A 23,447-nucleotide genomic window follows, 5' to 3' on the forward strand; every position below is an offset into this window, starting at 1 on the left:
GCACCACAGCCAGGGACCCAACGCAGCACCAGCAAAACCCTTCCCTTTTTCCTCTTCCTTTTCCCGCAAGCCTTTCTTCCCCCTTCTGACGACTGGAGGCTTGCCAACGTGACACCCATCTACAAGAAGGGTCGGAAGGAGAATCCGGGGAACTACAGGCCTGTCAGCATGTCCTTGGTGTCGGTGAAGGTTATGGAGAGGCTCATCTTCAGGGCGCTCACGGGACACGTGCAGGACAACCAAGGGATCAGGCCCAGCCAGCACGGGTTCATGAAAGGCAGGTCCTGCTTGACCAACCTGATCTCCTTCTATGACCAGGTGACCCGCCTGGTGGATGAGGGGAAGGCTGTTGATGTTGTCTACCTGGACTTCAGCAAAGCCTTTGACACTGTCTCCCACAGTATTCTCCTGGAGAAACTGGCGACTCGTGGCTTAGACAGGTACACTCTTCGCTGGGTAAAAAACTGGCTGGATGGCCGAGCCCAGAGAGCTGTGGTGAATGGGGTGAAATCCAGCTGGCGGCCGGTCACAAGCGGAGTCCCCCAGGGCTCAGTTTTGGGGCCGGTCTTGTTTAATGTCTTTATGGATGATCTGGATGAGGGGATAGAGTGCTCCCTCAGCAAGTCTGCAGACGACACCAAGTTGGGAGGGAGTGTTGATCTGCTTGAGGGTCAGAAGGCTCTGCAGAGGGATCTGGACAGGCTGGATCGATGGGCTGAGGCCAATCAGATGAAGTTCAATAATGCCAAGTGCCGGGTTCTACACTTTGGCCACAACAACCCCAGGCAACGCTACAGGCTTGGGGACGAGTGGCTGGAAAGCTCCCCCGCAGAAAAGGACCTGGGGGTGTTGATCGACAGCCGGCTGAATATGAGCCAGCAGTGTGCCCAGGTGGCCCAGAAGGCCAACGGCATCCTGGCCTGTATCAGAAATGGTGTGGCCAGCAGGAGCAGGGAGGTGATCATGCCCCTGTACTCGGCTCTGGTGAGGCCGCACCTCGAATACTGTGTTCAGTTTTGGGCCCCTCACTACAAGAAAGACATTGAGGTGCTGGAGCGTGTCCAGAGAAGGGCGACGAAGCTGGTGAGGGGTCTGGAGCACAAGTCTGATGAGGAGCGGCTGAGGGAACTGGGGTTGTTCAGTCTGGAGAAGAGGAGGCTGAGGGGAGACCTTATCGCTCTCTACAACTACCTGAAAGGGGGTTGCAGAGAGGTGGGTGTTGGTCTCTTCTCCCAAGTGATGAGGGACAGGACTAGAGGAAACGGCCTCAAGTTGCGCCAGGGGAGGTTCAGGTTGGATATTAGGAAAAATTTCTTCACTGAGAGAGTAGTGAAACATTGGAACAGGCTGCCCAGGGAGGTGGTAGAGTCACCCTCCCTGGAGGTATTCAAGGAGCGTGTGGATGTGGCATTGTGGGATGTAGCTTGATGGGCACGGTGCTGTGTGGTGTTGGGTGGGTTGGTTTTTCGTGTGTTGGGTTTTTTTGGGGTTTTTTTTTTTTTTTTTAGGTTGGACTTGATGATCTTACAGGTCTTTTCCAACCTTAGTGATTCTGTGATTCTCAGCAGCCTCAAACACAGGAGCTGGGGCAGCTCCATCCAGGAACACCTCCAATGCTCAAGCGCCTGCACCCAGAGACACCTCCGCGCAAGCCGCCGCCACCCCCAGGCCCTCGCTCCAGGAGGGGCTCCCCAGGCGCTGCCCAGGGACATCACTTCACAGCCCTTCCCAACACGAAAAGAAAAGACCAGCTAAGAGGAAAACAAAGGCCAGCCACAAGGGAAAGGAAAACAGACCACAACCAACACCAGGCCATGACAGACGGAAAAGACGCTCGGGCAGGAAGGGAAGCCTCAGCTGCAGAAAGAGGCACCACAGCTCGCCCTGCGGCCAACAGGGAAACCCTAACACTCCTCCCCGGCACAGCTGCCCCCACGGGCTCTGCCCCAGCGCTTTCGCATCCCCCACTCAACCACTACAGCCAACCTCCCCCCGACACACCTCCAGCAAAGCACCACCACCACCATCGCCCTCCCCACGCACGGCCACCCCACCAACGCACTTCCCCAAGACCACCACAGCCACCAGCCAAAACTGAAAGCCACAGCCGGAAACTCGCGGCAATCAGAAAGCGGGGAAGGGAAAACTGCCGCACCACATAAAGCCGGCCACCCGGCAGCACCCAAAGCACAGCGCCCACCCGCACCGCCACCAAGCCTGACCGGGCTCCTGCCCAGCACCACCCACAGCCCCACCATGCCTGCGCCCGCAACCCCACAGCCCCGCCTGCGCCACGGCGCCACGGCGCTCCCGCTCCTCCTGACGGCTCTCGCCACCGCCCTCGCCTGCCACCACCTGCGTCCCCGCGACGCCACCTTCGCCTGGGACAGCCTCCAGCTCCTCCAGGCCCTGGCTCCCAGCCCGCCACAGCCCTGCCACCACCACCAGCACGCGCCCTTCTTCCCCGACACCCTCCTCCACACCAACCACCCACAGCAAGCCGCCGCCACCCGCCCTCCACATCCTCCAGCACCTCCTCACCACCCTCAGCAGCCCCAGCACCCCCCAACACTGGGACGACCAGGCACGCCACCTCCTCCTCAACCACCTCCAGCGCTACATCCGACACCTGGAGCAATGCCTGCCAGCCAGCGGGACGCTCTTCGGAAGGCACGGGCCCCGCCACCGGCTGCTCACCATCGCCAAATACTTCGGGCGCATCCAGGACTTCCTGCACACCCACAACCACAGCGCCTGCGCCTGGGACCACGTCCGCCTCGAAGCTCGCGCCTGCTTCCAACACCTCCACAACCTCACCCGCACCGTGCCCAGTTAGCCCAACGACCCCGACCAACCCGCACGGCCCCACGCGCCCCACCACCACTTCTGCACCACCGCCCCATCCCCACCTCTGCCCTCCCGCCGCCCCTGACCCACGGCAAGACCCGCTGCAACAACGGCCCTGCACCCTCCGCCTCCTCTATTTATGGAACTTACTCTATTTATTTCCACAATGGTTGGGTTTTATCTATTTATTCACCTATTTATTCGACAGACAATAAAGACCCGTTGCAAAAAGCTGGCCACTGCCTCTCGTCTCAGAAACACAGGAACGAGCCTCCGGGGTGGGGGGAAGCCACCTCCACTCAACACCTACGCCACGGCCCTGCTCCAAACAGGGCTCGGCAGATCCCCTGCCCACCCCTCTCTCTCTTTGGCACCTCCCCAAGGAGGCACTCTCCTCAACCTCTTTGGGAAACCGCTGCCAGGGTTTAGCCATCCTCACCAGAATCCTCTCTTCGGCCCTTGTCTCCTCAACGTTCCCCACCTTCCATCCCGCTTTAGACCGACCCCTGATCAGATCGGGACTCCTCAAGACAAGGGAGACGCCGACCTCTTGGAGCGGGTCCCGAGCAGGGCCACAAACATCATCCGAGGGTTGGGACACCTCTCCCATGAAGAAAGGCTGAGCGAGTCGCGGTTGTTCAGCCTGGAGAAGACAAGGCTCCGGGGAGACCTTATCGCGCCCTCGCAGCACTTCAAGGGGGCTTTGAGGAAAGACGCCGACAGGCTTTTTAGCGAGGCCTGTAGCGATACGACAAGGGGTAATGGTTTCCAACTGCAAGAGGGTACATTCAGACGAGATACGAGGAAGGCACCTCTTACCGCGAGGGTGGTGACACACTGCAACAGGTTGCCCGCAGAGGTGCTACAATGCCCCATCCCCGCAAACATTCAAGCTCGGGCTGGACAGGGCTCTCAGCAACCTCACCTACTTGAGGACGGCCCTGCTTATTGCTGGGGGCTTGGACCAGACGACCTCTCAAGGTCCCTCCCAACCCAAACCATGCCAGGATTCTACAAAGGACAGGCACGGCAGACATCGCGTTCATTACCCTGAGGTCGGCCACTCTTGCCACACGTCAGGCAGTTTTCACCTAAACTCCCCCGCCGCGCTGCCTGAAAACACCTTGCAGCGCTGACTCTTCCAGGGCAACACGGCCAAGGTCCAGCCACGGACCTCCACCACCACCCCACCTCCTGCACTGACGGCAGCTCGGTACGCCAAATCATCGTGCACGTGCCAGCACCCCAAGCACAGCACCCAGCAACACAACGTTGCCCGACAAGACCACGGGTGGCTCCCAGCCCGCCACCGCCTTCCCACCACCACACACACATTTCCCCTGCTCCAAGACTTAGACAAAACGCGTGGCAGCCTCTCTCCCACCAGCAGAACAGGGTCCTTGCTCTTGAAAGGGACCTGAAAACCTCAGTGACTGCAACCTCCACCTCCTCCTCCCACTAGAGCTCTACAACTACATCAGCAGGCTCAGCTCCACCTCCACAGGCCTCTTGGACACCCCTCCTCTCGGGGCGCAGGGGCTCAGGCCATCCCAAACACAAGACCCTTCGCTCACGGGGCACGTTGCCGCCTTTGCTCTCCAGCCACCTCAGGCAAGGAGGCAGAGAACACACAACCACAAGACCCCTGCTACAGGGGCACGCGCACGGCACCACAGCCAGGGACCCAACGCAGCAGCAGCACCAGCAAAACCCTTCCCTTTTTCCTCTTCCTTTTCCCGCAAGCCTTTCTTCCCCCTTCTGACGACTGGAGGCTTGCCAACGTGACACCCATCTACAAGAAGGGTCGGAAGGAGGATCCGGGGAACGACAGGCCTGTCAGCCTGACCTCGGTGCCGGTGAAGGTTATGGAGAGGCTCATCTTCAGGGCGCTCACGGGACACGTGCAGGATAACCAAGGGATCAGGCCCAGCCAGCACGGGTTCATGAAAGGCAGGTCCTGCTTGACCAACCTGATCTCCTTCTATGACCAGGTGACCCGCCTGGTGGATGAGGGGAAGGCTGTTGATGTTGTCTACCTGGACTTCAGCAAAGCCTTTGACACTGTTCCCCACAGTATTCTCCTGGAGAAGCTGGCGGCTCGTGGTTTAGACAGGTACACTCTTCGCTGGGTAAAAAACTGGCTGGACGGCCGAGCCCAGAGAGTTGTGGTGAATGGGGTGAAATCCAGCTGGCGGCCGGTCACAAGCGGAGTCCCCCAGGGCTCAGTTTTGGGGCTGGTCTTGTTTAATGTCTTTATGGATGATCTGGATGAGGGGATCGAGTGCTCCCTCAGCAAGTTTGCAGACGACACCAAGTTGGGAGGGAGTGTTGATCTGCTTGAGGGTCAGAAGGCTCTGCAGAGGGATCTGGACAGGCTGGATCGATGGGCTGAGGTCAACTGGATGAAGTTCAATAATGCCAAGTGCCGGGTTCTACACTTTGGCCACAACAACCCCAGGCAACGCTACAGGCTTGGGGACGAGTGGCTGGAAAGCTTCCCCGCAGAAAAGGACCTGGGGGTGTTGATTGACAGCCGGCTGAAGATGGGCACACTGCTGGCTCAGGTGGCCAAGAAGGCCAACGGCATCCTGGCCTGTATCAGAAACAGTGTGGCAGCAGGAGTAGGGAGGTGATCGTGCCCCTGTACTCGGCTCTGGTGAGGCCGCACCTCGAATACTGTGTTCAGTTTTGGGCCCCTCACTCCAAGAAGGACATTGAGGTGCTGGAGCGTGTCCAGAGAAGGGCGACGAAGCTGGTGAGGCGTCTGGAGCACAAGTCTGATGAGGAGCGGCTGAGGGAACTGGGGTTGTTCAGTCTGGAGAAGAGGAGGCTGAGGGGAGACCTTATTGCTCTCTACAACTACCTGAAAGGAGGTTGCAGAGAGGTGGGTGTTGGTCTCTTCTCCCAAGTGACTAGTGACAGGACTAGAGGAAATGGCCTCAAGTTGCGCCAGGGGAGGTTCACGCTGGATATTAGGAAAAATTTCTTTACTGAGAGAGTAGTGAAACATTGGAACAGGCTGCCCAGGGAGGTGGTAGAGTCACCCTCCCTGGAGGTATTCAAGGAGCGTGTGGATGTGGCATTGTGGGATGTAGCTTGATGGGCATGGTGCTGTGTGGTGTTGGGTGGGTTGGTTTTTCGTGTGTTGGGTTTTTTTGGGTTTGTTTTTTTTTTTTTTAGTTTGGACTTGATAATCTTACAGGTCTTTTCCAACCTTAGTGATTCTGTGATTCTCAGCAGCCTCAAACACAGGAGCTGGGGCAGCTCCATCCAGGAACACCTCCAATGCTCAAGCGCCTGCACCCAGAGACACCTCCGCGCAAGCCGCCGCCACCCCCAGGCCCTCGCTCCAGGAGGGGCTCCCCAGGCACTGCCCAGGGACATCACTTCACAGCCCTTCCCAACACGAAAAGAAAAGACCAGCTAAGAGGAAAACAAAGGCCAGCCACAAGGGAAAGGAAAACAGACCACAACCAACACCAGGCCATGACAGACGGAAAAGACGCTCGGGCAGGAAGGGAAGCCTCAGCTGCAGAAAGAGGCACCACAGCTCGCCCTGCGGCCAACAGGGAAACCCTAACACTCCTCCCCGGCACAGCTGCCCCCACGGGCTCTGCCCCAGCGCTTTCGCATCCCCCACTCAACCACTACAGCCAACCTCCCCCCGACACACCTCCAGCAAAGCACCACCACCACCACCGCCCTCCCCACGCACGGCCACCCCACCAACGCACTTCCCCAAGACCACCACAGCCACCAGCCAAAACTGAAAGCCACAGCCGGAAACTCGCGGCAATCAGAAAGCGGGGAAGGGAAAGCCGCCGCACCACATAAAGCCGGCCACCCGGCAGCACCCAAAGCACAGCGCCCACCCGCACTGCCACCAAGCCTGACCGGGCTCCTGCCCAGCACCACCCACAGCCCCACCATGCCTGCGCCCGCAACCCCACAGCCCCGCCTGCGCCACGGCGCCACGGCGCTCCCGCTCCTCCTGACGGCTCTCGCCACCGCCCTCGCCTGCCACCACCTGCGTCCCCGCGACGCCACCTTCGCCTGGGACAGCCTCCAGCTCCTCCAGGCCCTGGCTCCCAGCCCGCCACAGCCCTGCCACCACCACCAGCACGCGCCCTTCTTCCCCGACACCCTCCTCCACACCAACCACCCACAGCAAGCCGCCGCCACCGCCCTCCACATCCTCCAGCACCTCCTCACCACCCTCAGCAGCCCCAGCACCCCCCAACACTGGGACGACCAGGCACGCCACCTCCTCCTCAACCACCTCCAGCGCTACATCCGACACCTGGAGCAATGCCTGCCAGCCAGCGGGACGCTCTTCGGAAGGCACGGGCCCCGCAACCGGCTGCTCACCATCGCCAAATACTTCGGGCGCATCCAGGACTTCCTGCACACCCACAACCACAGCGCCTGCGCCTGGGACCACGTCCGCCTCGAAGCTCGCGCCTGCTTCCAACACCTCCACAACCTCACCCGCACCGTGCCCAGTTAGCCCAACGACCCCGACCAACCCGCACGGCCCCACGCGCCCCACCACCACTTCTGCACCACCGCCCCATCCCCACCTCTGCCCTCCCGCCGCCCCTGACCCACGGCAAGACCCGCTGCAACAACGGCCCTGCACCCTCCGCCTCCTCTATTTGTAGAACTTACTCTATTTATTTCCACAATGGTTGGGTTTTACCTATTTATTCACCTATTTATTCGACAGACAATAAAGACCTGTTGCAAAAAGCTGGCCACTGCCTCTTGTCTCAGAAGCACACGAACGAGCCTCCGGGGTGGGGGGAAGCCACCTCCACTCAACACCTATGCCACGGCCCTGCTCCAAACAGGGCTCGGCAGATCCCCTGCCCACCCCTCTCTCCCTTTGGCACCTCCCCAAGGAGGCACTCTCCTCAACCTCTTTGGGAAACCGCTGCCAGGGTTTAGCCATCCTCACCAGAATCCTCTCTTCGGCCCTTGTCTCCTCAACATTCCCCACCTTCCATCCCGCTTTAGACCGACCCCTGATCAGATCGGGACTCCTCAAGACAAGGGAGACGCCGACCTCTTGGAGCGGGTCCCGAGCAGGGCCACAAACATCATCCGAAGGTTGGGACACCTCTCCCATGAAGAAAGGCTGAGCAAGTCGCGGTTGTTCAGCCTGGAGAAGACAAGGCTCCGGGGAGACCTTATCGCGCCCTCGCAGTACTTCAAGGGGGCTTCGAAGAAAGATCAGGACAAGCTTTTTAGCGAGGCCTGTAGCGATACGACAAGGGGTAATGGTTTCCAACTGCAAGAGGGTACATTCAGACGAGATACGAGGAAGGCACCTCTTACCGCGAGGGTGGTGACACACTGCAACAGGTTGCCCGCAGAGGTGCTACAATGCCCCATCCCTGCAAACATTCAAGCTCGGGCTGGACAGGGCTCTCAGCAACCTCACCTACTTGAGGGTGGCCCTGCTCATTGCTGGGGGCTTGGACCAGACGACCTCTCAAGGTCCCTCCCAACCCAAACCATGCCAGGATTCTACAAAGGACAGGCACGGCAGACATCGCTTTCATTACCCTGAGGTCGGCCACTCTTGCCACACGTTAGGCAGTTTTCACCTAAACTGCCCCGCTGCACTGCCTGAAAACACCTTGCAGCGCCGAGTATTCCAGGGTAACACGGACAACGTATGAGTCCTTATATTTTGTCTTTTTTAGCGTTAATTTTGGACTTAACGGACAGGTTAGGAATTTTTTTTCTCCATTTGCTTTACTCTATTTATTTTATACTCAGTATTACCTATTTAGTTTTTCTCTCCATTTGCTCTCAGACTGTGTAAATAACATCAGTAATTCTCAGCTCCTGACCCTTCAGAACCGAACCTGCACACCGAGCAGCATGCTCTGCTCCAGCCCCTGCGTGGCCCTGTGGTGCAGCTACATGGAAAAAAGCACTCCTGTCCACAAAGCAACTGAAAAATTGAGCGAACATATGAGAAGCACAGACTGATAAACCGTGAACAGGTCTGCTAGTAAACATTTTGTCTCCTACCAGCGTAACCATGTGTATTGGGTTTGAGTCGCAGGGTTTTGGTAGCAGGGGAGCTACAGGCGCGGCTTCTGCGAGAAGGTGGTAGAAACCTCCCTTATGCCTGACAGAGCCAATGCCAGCCGGCTCCAAGAGAGACCTGCTGCTGGTCAAGGCCAAACCTATCAGCAACGGTGGTAGTGCCTCTGCTATAACGTACTTAAGGATAAAAAAATCTGCTGCGGAGCAGCAGCCAGAAGAGAGAGGAGTGAGAATATGTGAGAGAAACAACCCTGCAGGCACCAAGGTCAGTGAAGAAGGAGGGGCAGGAGGTGCTCCAGGCACCCGAGCAGAGATTCCCCTGCAGCCCGTGGTGAAGACCATGGTGAGGCAGGCTTTCCCCATGCATGCCATAGAGGTCCACGGTGGAGCAGATATCCACCTGCAGCCCATGGAGGACCCCATACCAGAGCAGGTGGATGCGCAAAGGAGGCTGTGACCCTGTGGGAAGCACGTGCTGGAACAGGCTCCTGGCATGAGCTATGGACCATGGAGAGAGAAGCCAACACTGGAGCTGCCTGTTCCTCAAGGACTGCACCCTGCGGAAGGGACCCACGCTGGGACAGTTCGTGAAGAACTGTAGTCTCTAGGAAGGACTCATGTTGGAGAAATTCATGCAGGACTCTCTCCCATGCGAGGGACACCACGCTGGAGCAGGAGAAGAGCGTGATGAGGAAGGAGCAGCAGAGACAGCACGTGATGAACTGAACGCAACCCCCATTCCCCATCCCCCTGCACTGCTTGGGGGGAGGAGGTAGAGAAAATTGGGAGTGAAGTTGAGCCCTTGAAGAAGGGAAGGGTGGGGGGAAAGCATTTTTAAGATTTGTTTTTATTTCTCATTATCCTACTCTGTTTTGTTTGGTAATTAGGTAAATTAATTTCCCCAAGTCGAGTCTGTTTTGCCCATGAGTAATTGGTGAGCCATCTCTCCCTGTCCTTATCTCGACCCACGAGCCTTTTGTTACATTTTTTTTCTCTCCGTTGTGCAGCAGAGGAGGGGGAGTGATAGAGCAGTCTGGTGGGCACCTGGCATCCAGACAGGGTCAACCCACCACACCATGTCTCTCCTGGACCCAGAACTGCAAATGTTTTGTCATTTTGCTGTCCTGAAAATAATCCCATTCTTTCAGCTGACATTTTTTCCAACAATCGTGGCTTCACTGGGTAGTCAAAATCTTCATTAACGAGCTCAATTTTTTTTTTTTTTTTTAATTTAGCTGGACAGGGTTTTGTCTGGGACATCGCTGTACTAACCTTTGACTATCTGACTCTGGCTGTCCTCAGGCTCCACATGGAAGACCTGGTACTGACTTGGGCCTTTAATTACGGCATTCATCCAGTGATAATTCTTTTCCAGATCACTGCTCATTGCTCCATTTCTTCCTCTAAGGATACACTGCATCATTTAATCCTGTGAATTCTCAGTTACGTACTACCAAACTTTCTCTCCAAGATCCTTAACCTAGTTTTCTGAAAAGAAAACTCTTTTACCTTTCTGCAATCTAGGCTGAGGCTCTTTGTGAATCTGTCTGGGAGCTCAGCATCTCTCACATGCCATTTACTTTCTGAATCCAGGTAAGGAAGAAAACTTCGTACACTCTCCCTCCTGCAGCTCACCTACATTTGCTGCCATGATGCATACGCAAAGATCTCCACCTATAAGCACCTGTCAGGTGCACCTACTGGCTGCCAATTTGTGTACTTGCTGTTCAACCCTACCTCTTGGTAAAAGAAAACATTCATGCTCAGATTTCAACTAGATTTGACAAGGTATCATACTGTTGCTACAACAATTAAAAATTTCTCCACTCAAAAGCACAGAGCACACTTGCTTCTATTTACAGAATTTGCAGATGGACGAATGCACAATGCAACAGTTGCTCTGTATCAATTTACACCACCTAGAGAAACTGTTTGTGGATGTTTAAAAAACAGAATACAGAACGTAAGCATAAGCTCTTAATCACCATTAAATGAACCAATTTGTGTTGCTCAAATGATCAACACTGAGGATAACTTGTTTAAAATTAAATAAACCAAGCCATTTACTTACCATTGGCAGCCTGGATTGAAGCATCTGGAGATCATCATAACCATAAATCTGCTTAAAGACAGATAAAATACAACATCATTATAACACTTTTCTCTGACACTGACCAATTTGGGGCTTTAAAAAGAGTTTGACCTAGGCCCAGTCTATTTTAAAGGCATACAGCTACACATCGCACTGTGCCATCATGACGCACTGTAGCATGTTAAGGCTAGTAGAGCTAAGCTTAAAACGGCTTGTCATTCTGATGTTGTTTCTCAGAGACAGCAGTCCTGTGAGGAGAGTTAGACTGTCCCATCTTCAATATTGTTTTCACAGATGCATCATTCATCAACTTGTAAAAAATCCACAGGTCATCCTGACTTGGGACTAAGAGCAACAGCCGCCTTTGCTGCACTCATTACTCATGAGAATAGCAGGATTTAAGATTTGATGACTAGACCACAAAGCAACCTATGGCATCCCCTCACATTCAGTGTGATACAGAAAGATGATTAGAATAAAGTTTCTGATTCAATAAACATTACCAAAAACATGTTGATCCTGGTCAGACACCAAAAAGCTATCTGCAGTCTTTCAAAATATGACAGACAGGACACATGGCACATTTCAACCATTACTATAGTAAATCTATTCCAGTAACACCATCCTGAATGAGTCTAATTCTACTCAAAGGGCCTAAAACCTGATACCACTGAAAAACATAGCAACACACATCTTTAGCTTCAACAGCAGCCAAATCAGTTCTGTACCAACAGTTCTGCAGTTTACTATCAGTAGTAAAACCCCACTGAATATATTTCATATATTCTTCAGCATCTGCAAGAAAAATTCCAGGTGCAACATGTGCCTACAGAAATGCCTTGGCATAGACAGCAGCAGGTCTGGAGGGCCCACTTGCACCAAGGGTTAAGCAATCAACAACAGGAACAATTAAATTGCTTACTGGGTAGGCAGGCAGAAGTCCTCCAGGTCCCACAATATACTGGTTATGCAACAAGGGCGGTACACCTTGGGGCAGGTTTGGGGGAGCTTTGCCTGTAGAATCAAAATACAGACACTTTAACAGGCCTTTAGAAAAGGCTTCAGTACTGAGACAAGATAGCTCACAAGCCCTGGCAGCTGCATTGTCACAGCTTGTAAAGAGCAGAACGATGCAGAAGAATCTTGTGCTCGTTGATGAAAATAGCCTGAAGAGTTTAACCATGCCTCAAGGAAAGGAAAGCACAGTGTACTTAAGACTGAAAACAGTCCCATCAGAGAACAATTTGTTTTTGTCATTTACTTTGTCCAAGAGGATTACAAGAATTACAGAAACTTCTCCTTTCCTCAGTCCTCTCCTGAAGGCAAAATTTAGGCATTGTTCTCAATCTAAGACAGCAAATTCTCTCCTTTCATTTTCTGCTCTGTCAACACATTTCTCCTATTTACCAGCAATAGACTGGAAAGCACTAAATGTCGCCAGCATACTTTTTATGGGTGACTTATTGCAGCCGAGAATAGCAAAAAATAGCATCAGACACTTCATTTACAAGGTAGGGGAATGAGAAATGAGAAATCCTTCTGTAAGTTTGACCTTAATATTTACATCATTCCCTTCCCTCCATAGGATTTCCTTTTAGCAGTTCAGGTTGATTAGAGAAGCAAGAGAGAATTTAGCATTGCTTCCACTTCAGTGCAAGAAGTCTCCCCACCTTCTCTCTCTGTGGACCCTTTTTCTGAAGTGCTATTTGCTGTGGAATGACCCAGACATCAGACACTCTTTTCCTTTCTGTAGATGGGGCAGTAGGGATGTGGCATATGATAATGAGGATACTGCAGTATATTTTGATACTGCCAAATGAATTCAACTCACAGAGAAGGCTGAAATTAAAGCTAATGTGAACTCACAGCCAAGAGCTGATCACAACTGGAATACAAACTGGGCCCATTTCCTAGCCCAAAACTTCTAAAGTCAGAACTGCTCTGGTGTCTATTTACAAAGCTCTTTGGGGATGGAATGTGCTGTGTAAATGCCATATAACACCCTAACAAATATTTTGAATACACAAAACCAGGCAACTTTATTTTATAAGCCAGCAAATAAAGCATGCTGAAAACGCTAGTCAAGAGTGTGGATTTCTTAGCATAGTTATGGCTGGTGAGATGCTCAACTGACAGCCCTGCTGACTGAAGTCCTCTGTCTATCCACGTGACCTGTTAATATTGCGAACCTGAAGATACTAAGGGAGCTGCCCGTGTGGTAGCAGCTGGTATAGACACACTGGTAACACTCAGGCCAAGGCTGTTTGTAGTGTTCATACTGCTTGCCATGCTGACAACCGAAGAGGTGGTGCTAGTGGCTGAGGTTGAAGCAGTTGAAAAGGTTGTTGAGGGCTGGAGCGAAGTTGTGTTCTCAACACTAGTGTGCTAGAAAGGAGACAAAAAGAATGAGGATCACAGAGCAAATAAAACACAGAGGAAGATACTGGGGGAAAAAAAAAATTAAAAAACACCCCAATCTTTTAAGTAACAGTAGCACATGCAAAATTTATGCATTGTCTATATACCAAGCAAGCAACTAAGTTGCCTGCTTGTGATTTTTAAGTATTCAAAGAAAATTATTACATGAGAGTTAAATTCAAACAGCTGTATTGTCACAAAATTGTATCACAGTAACTCAAATGTCACTTCAGTGCATTATTTCTTGCCCTTTGCTTGTATACTCCTTTGGGCTAGTACTTGGTATGTTAAATAAACTCCTATATTCTTCCAAAAGACACTATTTGTTTTCACAATACAGGACACTGCTATCATGATTTCAATGTACTCGTGGAATTTAAAAGATCAGAACTGTAGTGCCCCACAATAGAGTCCATGTGGTAAACTCAGACGCAGATCAGATGTATTACAGGAACACATGAGGATAAAGGAGTTCCTGGTTTGAATCCAGCACAATACAGTGCCTTCGCTGTAAGCTGATCACACTTGCAAACCAGCGTCATCAACACACAGAAGCCAGAACAACTCTGACAATAGAAAAGGACATTTGGCTAAGTGTGAATTTTTAAGTTACATATTCAGTAGGGATGAAGCATTACAAACCAAAATACAGGCATAAAGAAAAGCAGTAACCTATCTGCACACCCCAACTGGGATTGTACAGAAGTACCCCATCACAGAACAAGGCAGTGTCTCTCTGACTTTTGTTTGTGCAACTTCATCTAGAGCACTGTGTTCACTACTGTTTGCCTTGTTATCTCAAATGCATTAATACACAGGTGTCAACAATGCCACATGGTAAGCTCTAAAAATCATGTGTCATGAAGCATTTGTCATGACATGTATCATTCCATCACCGGCATTTTACCAGCTAACTTCTCCAGTGGAGACTGCTAACAGTCCAAATTCTCAAGTCGTTTCAGACAGCCACTTCTAAAGATTTATTGTTTTTTTAATACATTTGTTACAAGAAATTCTTTCTTTATTCCATCCCCCCTTGCTGGCACGAAAATTTCCTCTGCAGTTGTGTGACTGGCAAGTCTCTGTAATAGCTATTCCTGTTCTAGTACAAATCAAAAGTGGTAAAGGCTCTTTTTACCACCAGAGGGCTGGCAGTCCTCCTTCCCTGAGATAAGGCTCTTGTGTTTCTGTTCTTAGTGTACTGGGACATAGTGAACTTTAAGAGAGGGTCTTAATCCAGAAAAACTGACTACATGCCAAACATCTGCTGAAATGCAAATAGGACTTACTGCATGTGATGTGCTTGAAGACAACACTGAGGCAGGGGAGAGGCTGCTCTGATGATTGGAAAGGGAGCTAGAAAGAAATTGCAAATAATTAATAAAATTAATTTTTACTAGAACTATTTTTAATATATGTATATATACACATATATGCATACAAACAGAAAGTAGGTAGTAGGATATTAGTTAAAGAATAAAAATTGTAGGTGTGTGTATAACTAATATCCTTCCGTGTATGTGTAAAGAAAAAATTGTCTATGAGGGCGTGTGTGTATATATATACACATGCATATGTGTGTGTGTGTGTATATATACGCGCCCCCCCAGGCATTTTTTCCTTTAACTAATATCCTACTACCTTTTAATGAAAAAAATTGAAGTACAGACACAACTATTACTAACAAGAAACATCTAAAACACCATTCATTTGTATTTATCAATTTACTACATTTTTAGAAAAACAGTAGTTGCTTCAGGAATTATGCAGCAATGACTCCAAGACACGAAGTCCAAAACCAGAAGAAGGTTCACACAACACATGGCTTGTTTCTCATTCTTTCCCTGAGCAACTGCTGCTGCCTGCCACAGGGCACCAATATTAATTAGGTGAGGCAGCGCTTTGGTTTGACTCACTATGGTATTTCTCACATTTTAACCTGCATAAGACTAGTTCAACCAATTAGAACTGCAGGGTATTTGCCCCACAACTCTGCCAGAAGCCCACACACACTCTCAAAAGACAGGGCTCAAACAAAAAACACCAACCCAAAACCTCCGTCAAATAAAGAGCATTTGTGAAAGGCCAAAAGTAAGCCATACTACTATAGAATCTGGCAATTTAATCAAGGCTGGTTCATACCACTACACCCCACCAAAAGCCATTTCCTCTTTGAAAAGATCAATCAGATCTATCAGTTCAGTTTTATACGTACACTGTAAAATATGAAAATAAAGAATCCCCTGCTGAAAAACATCTGCAGATAACTTTGTTTTAGGAAGCAACTCCGCTTTAGCACTGCCTTTTTTCCCCTAGCTGACCAAGCCTGTGAACTTTTGGCAGTAGCACCAACATTCATCTGTAATCCAAAGATCTTTAAATGTCTCCCTGAAAGGTGACTGAAACTGGTTCTTAAACCATTTACATTGACAAAAGTTATACCTTATATTCAAGGTCAAGAACATAACTTACAGTACAACATGAAAAACAGAATGAACACTGAACAAAGGCAAACAAAACAAAGCCATAAAAAATATGTATGGTTTGGTGCTCAAAAAGCCCCTCCTTGTGTGAAATCAGAAGCAAGAGAGATCCTAACCATAACAAATATTTTAGTATTCTCTATAGAAATAGCCACAAGAAAATACAGCAGTTTTCATAACAAAGCTGCACGCTAAATTATATGCCCTAATTTAAGGGCAAACACTTCTGGCAGCTCTTTGAGGTGTGGGACCAGAATAAATCTTAGCGGTTTCATAGATTAATTTTACTCTGATTCTTTAAAACTGTTCCCCATCTGCAGGAATTACAAATGACACAACTTCAGGCAGCAAGGAAAGAAATAGTTCAGTCCAACACACAGTTTTAAACCACTCCCTCACCCACTCTCCCCAGCTCTCCCAATAAGCCTTAATTCACCATCTGACATATGGTAGAGACAGCACAACCATGTCAGACGCGCTTGGAATTCAGGCATCATCTTTTCATGGCACTTGGTATCTGCCCAACAGCATCAACCCTCCAACTAATATTTCTACCAATGTACAGAGCTTTTCAATAAACAAATGTGGGGAGATGATGTTTCTAGTGTGAATGGAATAATTCCTGTTATTTGACATATTTACCATTTTATTCAACAGAAAACACTAGTTATTAAAAGAGAATCAACCACGTCCTAGCTGTGACATAGGAAAAAAACCTGATATCCCATCAAGTTAGTTTCTTAGATTAAAAAATACAGTACAAAGGTGAGTATTACAAACGTAACTCAACCAGTATAGCCTCAGGATGTCACCTGCCTGAGGATGAAGCTCAAGTAACAGGCACTGAAGAAAAAAAAAAAAATCAAAATCAGACAGATAGTGCAAATAAGCTAAGCTGTGCTGAATGCAATTCCAGGAACACCAGTTTGAGACTTCAAAGCGTCTTAAGGAAATGTCTTAGTAAAAGAAAAAAAACACACACTGTCCCTGTGGAATTATTTCCATTTTTTAATTTTAATAAATACACATATAAATGAAACTACAATATTTCAAAATTAGCCGGGAAGTAAATCATTAAGGAATAATTTCAAACATATGACACTAAACAAACAGCAGGCACTGAACAAAGTAGGAAAAACAAACTGGGGGAATCAATTTAGCTAATTTAGCTGGCACGATTGAAGCAAGAGCCCCTTGAAACAAAGTTGTTTATATACCATGAAAACTTGAGGGCAGCAGCTGCTCTATCATTAAGAGGCAGCCCAGAGCTCATATTTTGCAACTAGAAACATCCTGTTCTCTTCTGAATCCCTCTCCTAACTCTAGTTAATGTCAGAAAAGGGGACCCTCGTGTCTGACAGCCCCCGTACGCAATCACCCTTATGTTTGCTCTTTCCCCAAAATTTAATCCCTTTCAGTTTATCACAACTCCTACTGTACCTGCTTAACTGGGAAAGTGAGCTGCTGGCCAAGTCACTGGCCTGAGGCAAGCTGGGCAACGTTGCCACGTGCTGCGATGCTGAAGGCAGAAGCGAAGCAGTGGTGGATACCACGCTAGGCAGAGAACCAGCAGAAGGTAGTGAGGGAGAAGGCTCTGTCTTAGGCGCTGGAACTGATGAAGTAGCTGCAACAAGTTAGAAAGAGGCATTCAAAGACAAATTCCAGCATACCTGACATCCCAGCCTGGGTTCAGGAACACAGTAGTATTCTCCCCTTGGTTTACAAAAACCTGACCATTAAGAACCAGTAACAGTATCAAGCAGTCTGGCTATTAAGGAAAATTCAAACAGCAACAGAACTATCAATTTTTCTCCTTTAAGCTCTTCACCTACAACAGATTTATAATTTTCACTGCTACACGTGTAGTAAACTACAGTCTTCTGCACTTCACCTCCCACTATCTGGATTACTAGCTTTTGCTCAAAAGTCAATCTTAATTTTAAAATTCCTTGCATTTGGTTCCGCAAACAAAAGTAATTTGCACTTTTCAAGGCACTGTACAAACCTACTTTTACCTACAGTTCTGCTTCTTCATTCCAACCTACACAGCACCTTTGATGATCGAGACTGAGATCACTGGAGTACATGGGCACATATAACTTCTCAGTTTGGAGTACTCAGTCCAACGTGTAATGCAATAGAATAAAAGAAGCTACCATAAAAGGCCACAATTGAGCACAGCATTAAGCATTTTTAATGGCTAAAGAGTTGTCAAATATTGACTTACTTTGACATTTATAACAAAAAATATTTAGCTTAAATACTACTTTTTAGGCTACACAGAGTAAAAGTTGTTCACCACAGATGTGCCTTTCCAAAGGATCACTACACTGTAATAAGACTCTGAACAACTGTACTGTCCAACATAATTCCCAGCTGTTTCTACACTTACATTATCTTTGCACGACAAGAGATAAAGAATTAGAGGCACTCACCCACCAATAAAACTCAAAGTGAGTTGAGCCCTGCCTTCTGCTGGGCCGTGCTTTCATACCACACCAGAGACCACTACCCAGTGGATCATCTCTAACTTGCAATGCATGTGAAAACAGTTTTAGAACATTCACCAAAAGTGAGATATACGCTTGGAAGTTACACATCACAGTTTGTTCACGTTACTGGTTTGATTTCCTTGCTAAATGACCCAAATCAGGTTGCTGGATTGGGTGCTGTGCAAACAGAAATCAAGAAGTCTTGGCCTTGGCAATAAGTATGAGGGTAACTGATAACAGAGAAGAAAATTCAAGTGACAAACAGAAACATAGTCATGAAGGCAGCAACTATATCACCTGCTAACTCCTGGCAAGATTCATATAAAATTAAGTAAATAACATTTACGACTCTCAATACATTTAGAGCAGGGTTCCCTTCTTGAAGTAAAAGTAGATGTCCTCAATACAAGGGACAGAGTCACCATCTTCATTAAGACACCCTACAAGATGCCTGAACACGTTATGCAAGACAAGGAAAACTAGGAGACAAGTAGGATGGTCAGAATTCTAACACACCAGTCATGCTTTGAACTAAGGGTTTAGGAAGCACGAGATCCAGATGTTAAAGGACAGCAACAACAAAGATGAGAGACGAACAACTAAGAATATTATCAGCACATACAGAAGGGAAAAGGTCAGTACTTTCAAATGTTAAGAGGAGAGAATTTCAAAATAGTTTGGATGCATGAAATAGATACATGGAAGAAGACTGATTGCAGTTTATGTGCTTGAGATACAGGAAAAAAACAAAAGTGTTCTCAAAAGAGAACTGGCATACAAAAAGGGACTAATAAAGCAGTTACAAAAATATTAGGAATCCTCAGATCTTTGTTTTCCATAGCAAAAAGACAAGTCCTGTAGTGAATTTCATAAATTGTTTATTAATTCTGTACACAAGAGTAAAAAAGTTTTCCACTTGAAAAGTTGTCTTTGTATGTAACAGTCTGAAGTGGTAACTCTTTGGGCATACACACTCCTCCTGCTCATTTAAATTGAACTTGGCACTAACAAAAACACTGTTCATAGGTCTGAATACTCAAATTCTTTCTACTCAGAAGTATTAAAAAAAAAAAGGCTGCCCCACTAATGACCTGCCTGAAGAGATGTTTAAGAGGAGGACAGACCTAAAATCGAAGTGTTGGAATTCCAAAAAACATTTATTCACACTACTGCCCTTGAAAACTTGCACAGAGCAGCACATAAAGGTCAGAAGAGTCAATACTATACTTTAATTATTTTAACTCCAGGAAGAGAGCTGTAGGGGTGCTACAAGTGAAATACCACATTAGAAACAGGCCAAGATGAAGATAACAGTAACGCCTGTATCGGAGCCAGTACTGTGTAATTGTTACTCTGCGGCAAGGCAGCAAGCTACCTGGCAGAGGGAGCGTGACAGTCACCCTTATTCCCCAAGGGCTTGTAGCAGGGCATAAGCAGCCCTACACCCAGTCAGAGGTGCATTCAAAGAATGTGACTTCGCTGCACTACAGCTAAATGCTACTCGCAGCTTCCCAACTGAGAACTGGAAGAATTGCTAAGAAGTTTTATATTAGTTTTTAAATTTATATTTTATTTTAATTTTATATTAAGTAATTTCGTCAGGTAAATTCAAAAGGAAAAGCAGCAAAGCAGCTTCTCTAAGATAGCTTACATTGGCAGATTTAATAGGGCTGCCTTCATAATTCAGTTTTGGCCAAGAAGCAGTGTATCCTATGCAAAATAAACTCAAATGGATCAGCCAAAAATTAGTCAGGGAGAACAATATAAAAGCTTAAACCAGATGTCACTGCTACAGTTGTGCGCGCAGCAAGGAAAGATCAGAAAGTCCTGTGCACAACCAAGCTTTGTAAACTTACTGTCAAGAGTTGCCTGTGTTCTAACACTGCTGTGCCCGTTCTGTAAACAAAGGAGAAATGAATGAATATATTATTTTAGAGGTATATTAAATTTTCAGACTGAATCACACATCTCACATGCTTCATGCAAAATTCTATACTCATTCTAAATTGAAAGACAAAAAAGGCAGAAAATTAACTTTTTATGCCTTTAACAAAACCACATAATAGTTGTCTCAAGTGCAAGGTGTCCTGAACATACAGAATGCCATACACTGCCCATACTACACCCATCAGCAGGAGACCTTCCCATGTACTGTATATAACATAAACTTCAGGTTCACACCAATATGAAAGAAAGAATTGCATTAACATATAGGAAATGGTTGTGCTTTTGATCTAATGCAACTCACAATTTTAACTATCCAAGTTACACAGAGACGGCAATTTTTTTCCATTGAAAGATAAGACTTGAGAAGCACCAGTTGTTTTTTGGATAACGCTGGAGTACAGAAGTGGATAGTCTACGCTTGATCCTCACCAGTACATACGAGCTAGTGCAGAAGACAAGTGTGACTGAGCCATTACATAACAAAGGCTGGAAGTAAATAAACTTACAAACTGTCACAAGTTCGTTAAACATTTAATAAATTCTCTTAAAAAAACCTACATTCCACATACAAAGAGAGTAGGTGCTTTTGAATCTCGAGGGAGATCCTCTCCGTCCTAGATTAGACCTCTCCCTATGCTTTTTAAAATCAAACATGAAACCAATTCCCACTAGTGTTTAAATCCAACAAAAGAGTAATGCTGGGGGGGGGGGGGGGGGGGGGCCACAACAGTTTGGGATCAATTTGCTGGGTGCCATATAAATTTAATAAATAATATACCTTTGGATTAAAACTGTCAAGTTATGGCAAAATACCATGACTAATATTTACATACAGAGATAGTTCCTTTTTTAAAAGCTAAACTTCAGGGAAGGAAACTCAAGTACAGTGTTAAGTGTTACTAAGAAAAAAGGTCAAACATCCATTTAAGATGTCAAAACCCATAAAATCAGAGGCTCTTATATCCCAAATACAGCATGGCCAAAAACGGCTACACAATAGGAAAAGCAAAAACAAGTAACAGAGTGTGCTTGGGAATCAAAAATACAACTTGGCTCAGTTAAAAGTATAAACATAGCAGCGTAATAAACATCTGACACTGAAAACAGTATTTCACCTTTTTCAAGGTCTTATTTCTGAAATTCACTCACCGTAACTGCAACAGGGGTTGATTCAGACGGAACCATAGAGCTTTGGTACGCTATCCTACTATGCACAGAAGTCTGGTCATAGGAGGAAGTTGTTGTTACTGGGCTAGTGCTCTGGGATGAGCAGGTCAGACTGGAAGAGGTGATGGCAGAGGTTGTGTAGGTGGACTCCTGTACTGTATTGGATATTGGCAAAGAGGTATTCAAAGGATCACTGGAAAAAGTAAAAATTATTTATCATCTTGGTAAAGGACATCTCAAACACCTTCATGAAAATATCAGCTACTATACAGTCATCTAGAACTACCTTAAACATGCAGTCAAACCTACATTATTTATACTAGAAAATTTAATCATGAAAGAAAAACACGTAATTTTGCTTTGGTCCCCAGCCATCACTGCTTCAAAACCATCAGCTGCACGAAGCACCACTCACCTTCCTCCTGCCAGCCCAACCAAAACAAGAGTTTACACACAAGCACTTTTCAGTCATGTTATTTCCACCTTCTCAAAGGACAAATTAATGATCATAGTATCTCTTTCTTAAACAACTAGATCCATGAAGTCTGGTGTATAATGAGAAATATCCAGTCTCTTTTTACAATACAATTCTAACATCACAGTCGCAGTCTAACAGAATGAACTATGCAAAGACGAAAAAATACTTTAAAACATGCAGGAGTGTTTTACTTTCTAAACAGCTTAAATCATTTACAGAACTAGACATGAACGTGAAAGTTCATTTTTACTAGTATTTCTGAATTAACTTCAGGAAGCTTTTTACTGAAGCCAATTTTTGAATGAATAAGGAAGAAAAAAAATGGTTTACTGGTAAGGTGGCATTTATCATTGGCTATTTTAGCATTTCAGTAACAGCTTCTGCATACTGAAAGCCTGGTTTCTTTTCTCATCCCATAGGAGCATCAGATCTGTAATCTGGTGCCAGACTACTAACATACATATATGGTATGAGGGTTATCTCTGCTGCATCAAAAGCAAAAATTTCGGGTTGTGAGGAACAAACCCTCAAAAAAATTTGAAAATCAGTACAATTAAACATGAGAAAGTGGGTCTATAAAGGGTAGCTTATTATAAGGTTATTTACATTCATCTCATCTCCAGCTTCACATCAACCCATCCGGAGAGATTTTGATTGTCATTAGAAAAGAAATCTCTCCTTTAAGATGCCATCCACAGAAAACACTTAGCCTTACAAGTCATCATATTTCCTCCTCCCATTACATGGTAACCACACCTTGATGTTTTTGGCACAAACTTGGCCCTCTAAAGAAGACATGTAAGACTGCACAAGGGAAACTCACACATACTTTACAGATTTTGAGTACAAGCCATTGTTGGTTGCCTGGCTGGTATTCTCACTGCTTGAAGTTGATCCAAACTCTGGGAGTGCAGGCTCCGATCCAAACTCCAGAGCTCCAAACTGAACATTTAACCCTGTCACATCCGCTGATCCAGGCATCTCCACTGCAGAGGCAGGAATCTTAAAGGAAGAAAAAAAAGTCATAATTTCTTTGTGTACACTATCTGTACTAAAGATACTAGTAACTGACACCCTCTCCTTCCTTAACTACAGGCTTCTTCAGTTACAGCCTTAGCCTTTGCTTACATCACATAAGTTAACTACATTCTTGTAACCTGAAATTAATTCACTGATTCTGTGCCCTGATCTGGAGCTGAAGGAGTAAAGCCATACTATTCTACAATATCAGTGTCATCCATGTCCATCCCCTTCAGCCAACATTCATCTCGTGGCTATTAAATCAATCCAAAAATCACTCAGCAACAGTCATTTTCCAAACAGAGCTATCAGGTATGTGCTCGGAAAAGATAACATCACTGTATTTTGGACCTAAAAATTAATCCAGCTCAGAATTTCCTACTTTATAAACAAGAAATATACCATGGTCTTTGTTTTCCTTCTCCCTAGCAAGTTATATGTAG

General features: G+C 47.2%; 2 protein-coding genes, 1 non-coding gene and 1 pseudogene across 7 annotated transcripts in view; 2 read left to right on the forward strand and 2 right to left on the reverse strand.

The window, feature by feature from the left end:
* The window catches only part of UBAP2 (ubiquitin associated protein 2), a 160,487-nt gene that overhangs the window by 73,270 nt on the left and 63,770 nt on the right, over positions 1-23,447 (reverse strand). For 2 of the 5 annotated variants that reach the window (XM_059834355.1, XM_059834352.1), the window contains exons 14-21: positions 22,808-22,986; positions 21,489-21,699; positions 20,249-20,288; positions 17,341-17,524; positions 14,707-14,773; positions 13,189-13,384; positions 11,922-12,013; positions 10,979-11,029 (exon numbers count right to left, since the gene is read on the reverse strand). In XM_059834355.1, coding sequence (XP_059690338.1) covers positions 10,979-11,029; positions 11,922-12,013; positions 13,189-13,384; positions 14,707-14,773; positions 17,341-17,524; positions 20,249-20,288; positions 21,489-21,699; positions 22,808-22,986 — 1,020 coding nt within the window. The remainder of the gene's footprint in view (positions 1-10,978; positions 11,030-11,921; positions 12,014-13,188; positions 13,385-14,706; positions 14,774-17,340; positions 17,525-20,248; positions 20,289-21,488; positions 21,700-22,807; positions 22,987-23,447) is intronic. The other 3 variants (XM_059834354.1, XM_059834353.1, XM_059834357.1) reach the window with 3 other exon arrangements.
* Positions 2,257-2,836, forward strand: LOC132320749 (interferon-like; annotated as a pseudogene).
* Positions 6,776-7,354, forward strand: LOC132320754 (interferon-like). Its single transcript, XM_059834089.1, has one exon. It carries the CDS (start codon positions 6,776-6,778, stop codon positions 7,352-7,354), a length of 579 nt encoding a protein of 192 aa, XP_059690072.1.
* LOC132320807 (small nucleolar RNA SNORD121A) lies at positions 23,270-23,355 on the reverse strand. Its single transcript, XR_009484605.1, has one exon. It is a non-coding gene; the product is annotated as a small nucleolar RNA SNORD121A (small nucleolar RNA).

This window comes from Gavia stellata, chromosome Z (genome assembly GCF_030936135.1).
Source record: "Gavia stellata isolate bGavSte3 chromosome Z, bGavSte3.hap2, whole genome shotgun sequence".
Classification (NCBI taxonomy): Eukaryota; Metazoa; Chordata; class Aves; order Gaviiformes; family Gaviidae; genus Gavia; species Gavia stellata.

What these genes read in the sequence shown, in the direction of transcription:
- LOC132320754 (XM_059834089.1), top strand. Translation starts at nt 6,776, where the DNA reads ATGCCTGCGCCCGCAACCCCACAGCCCCGCCTGCGCCACGGCGCCACG.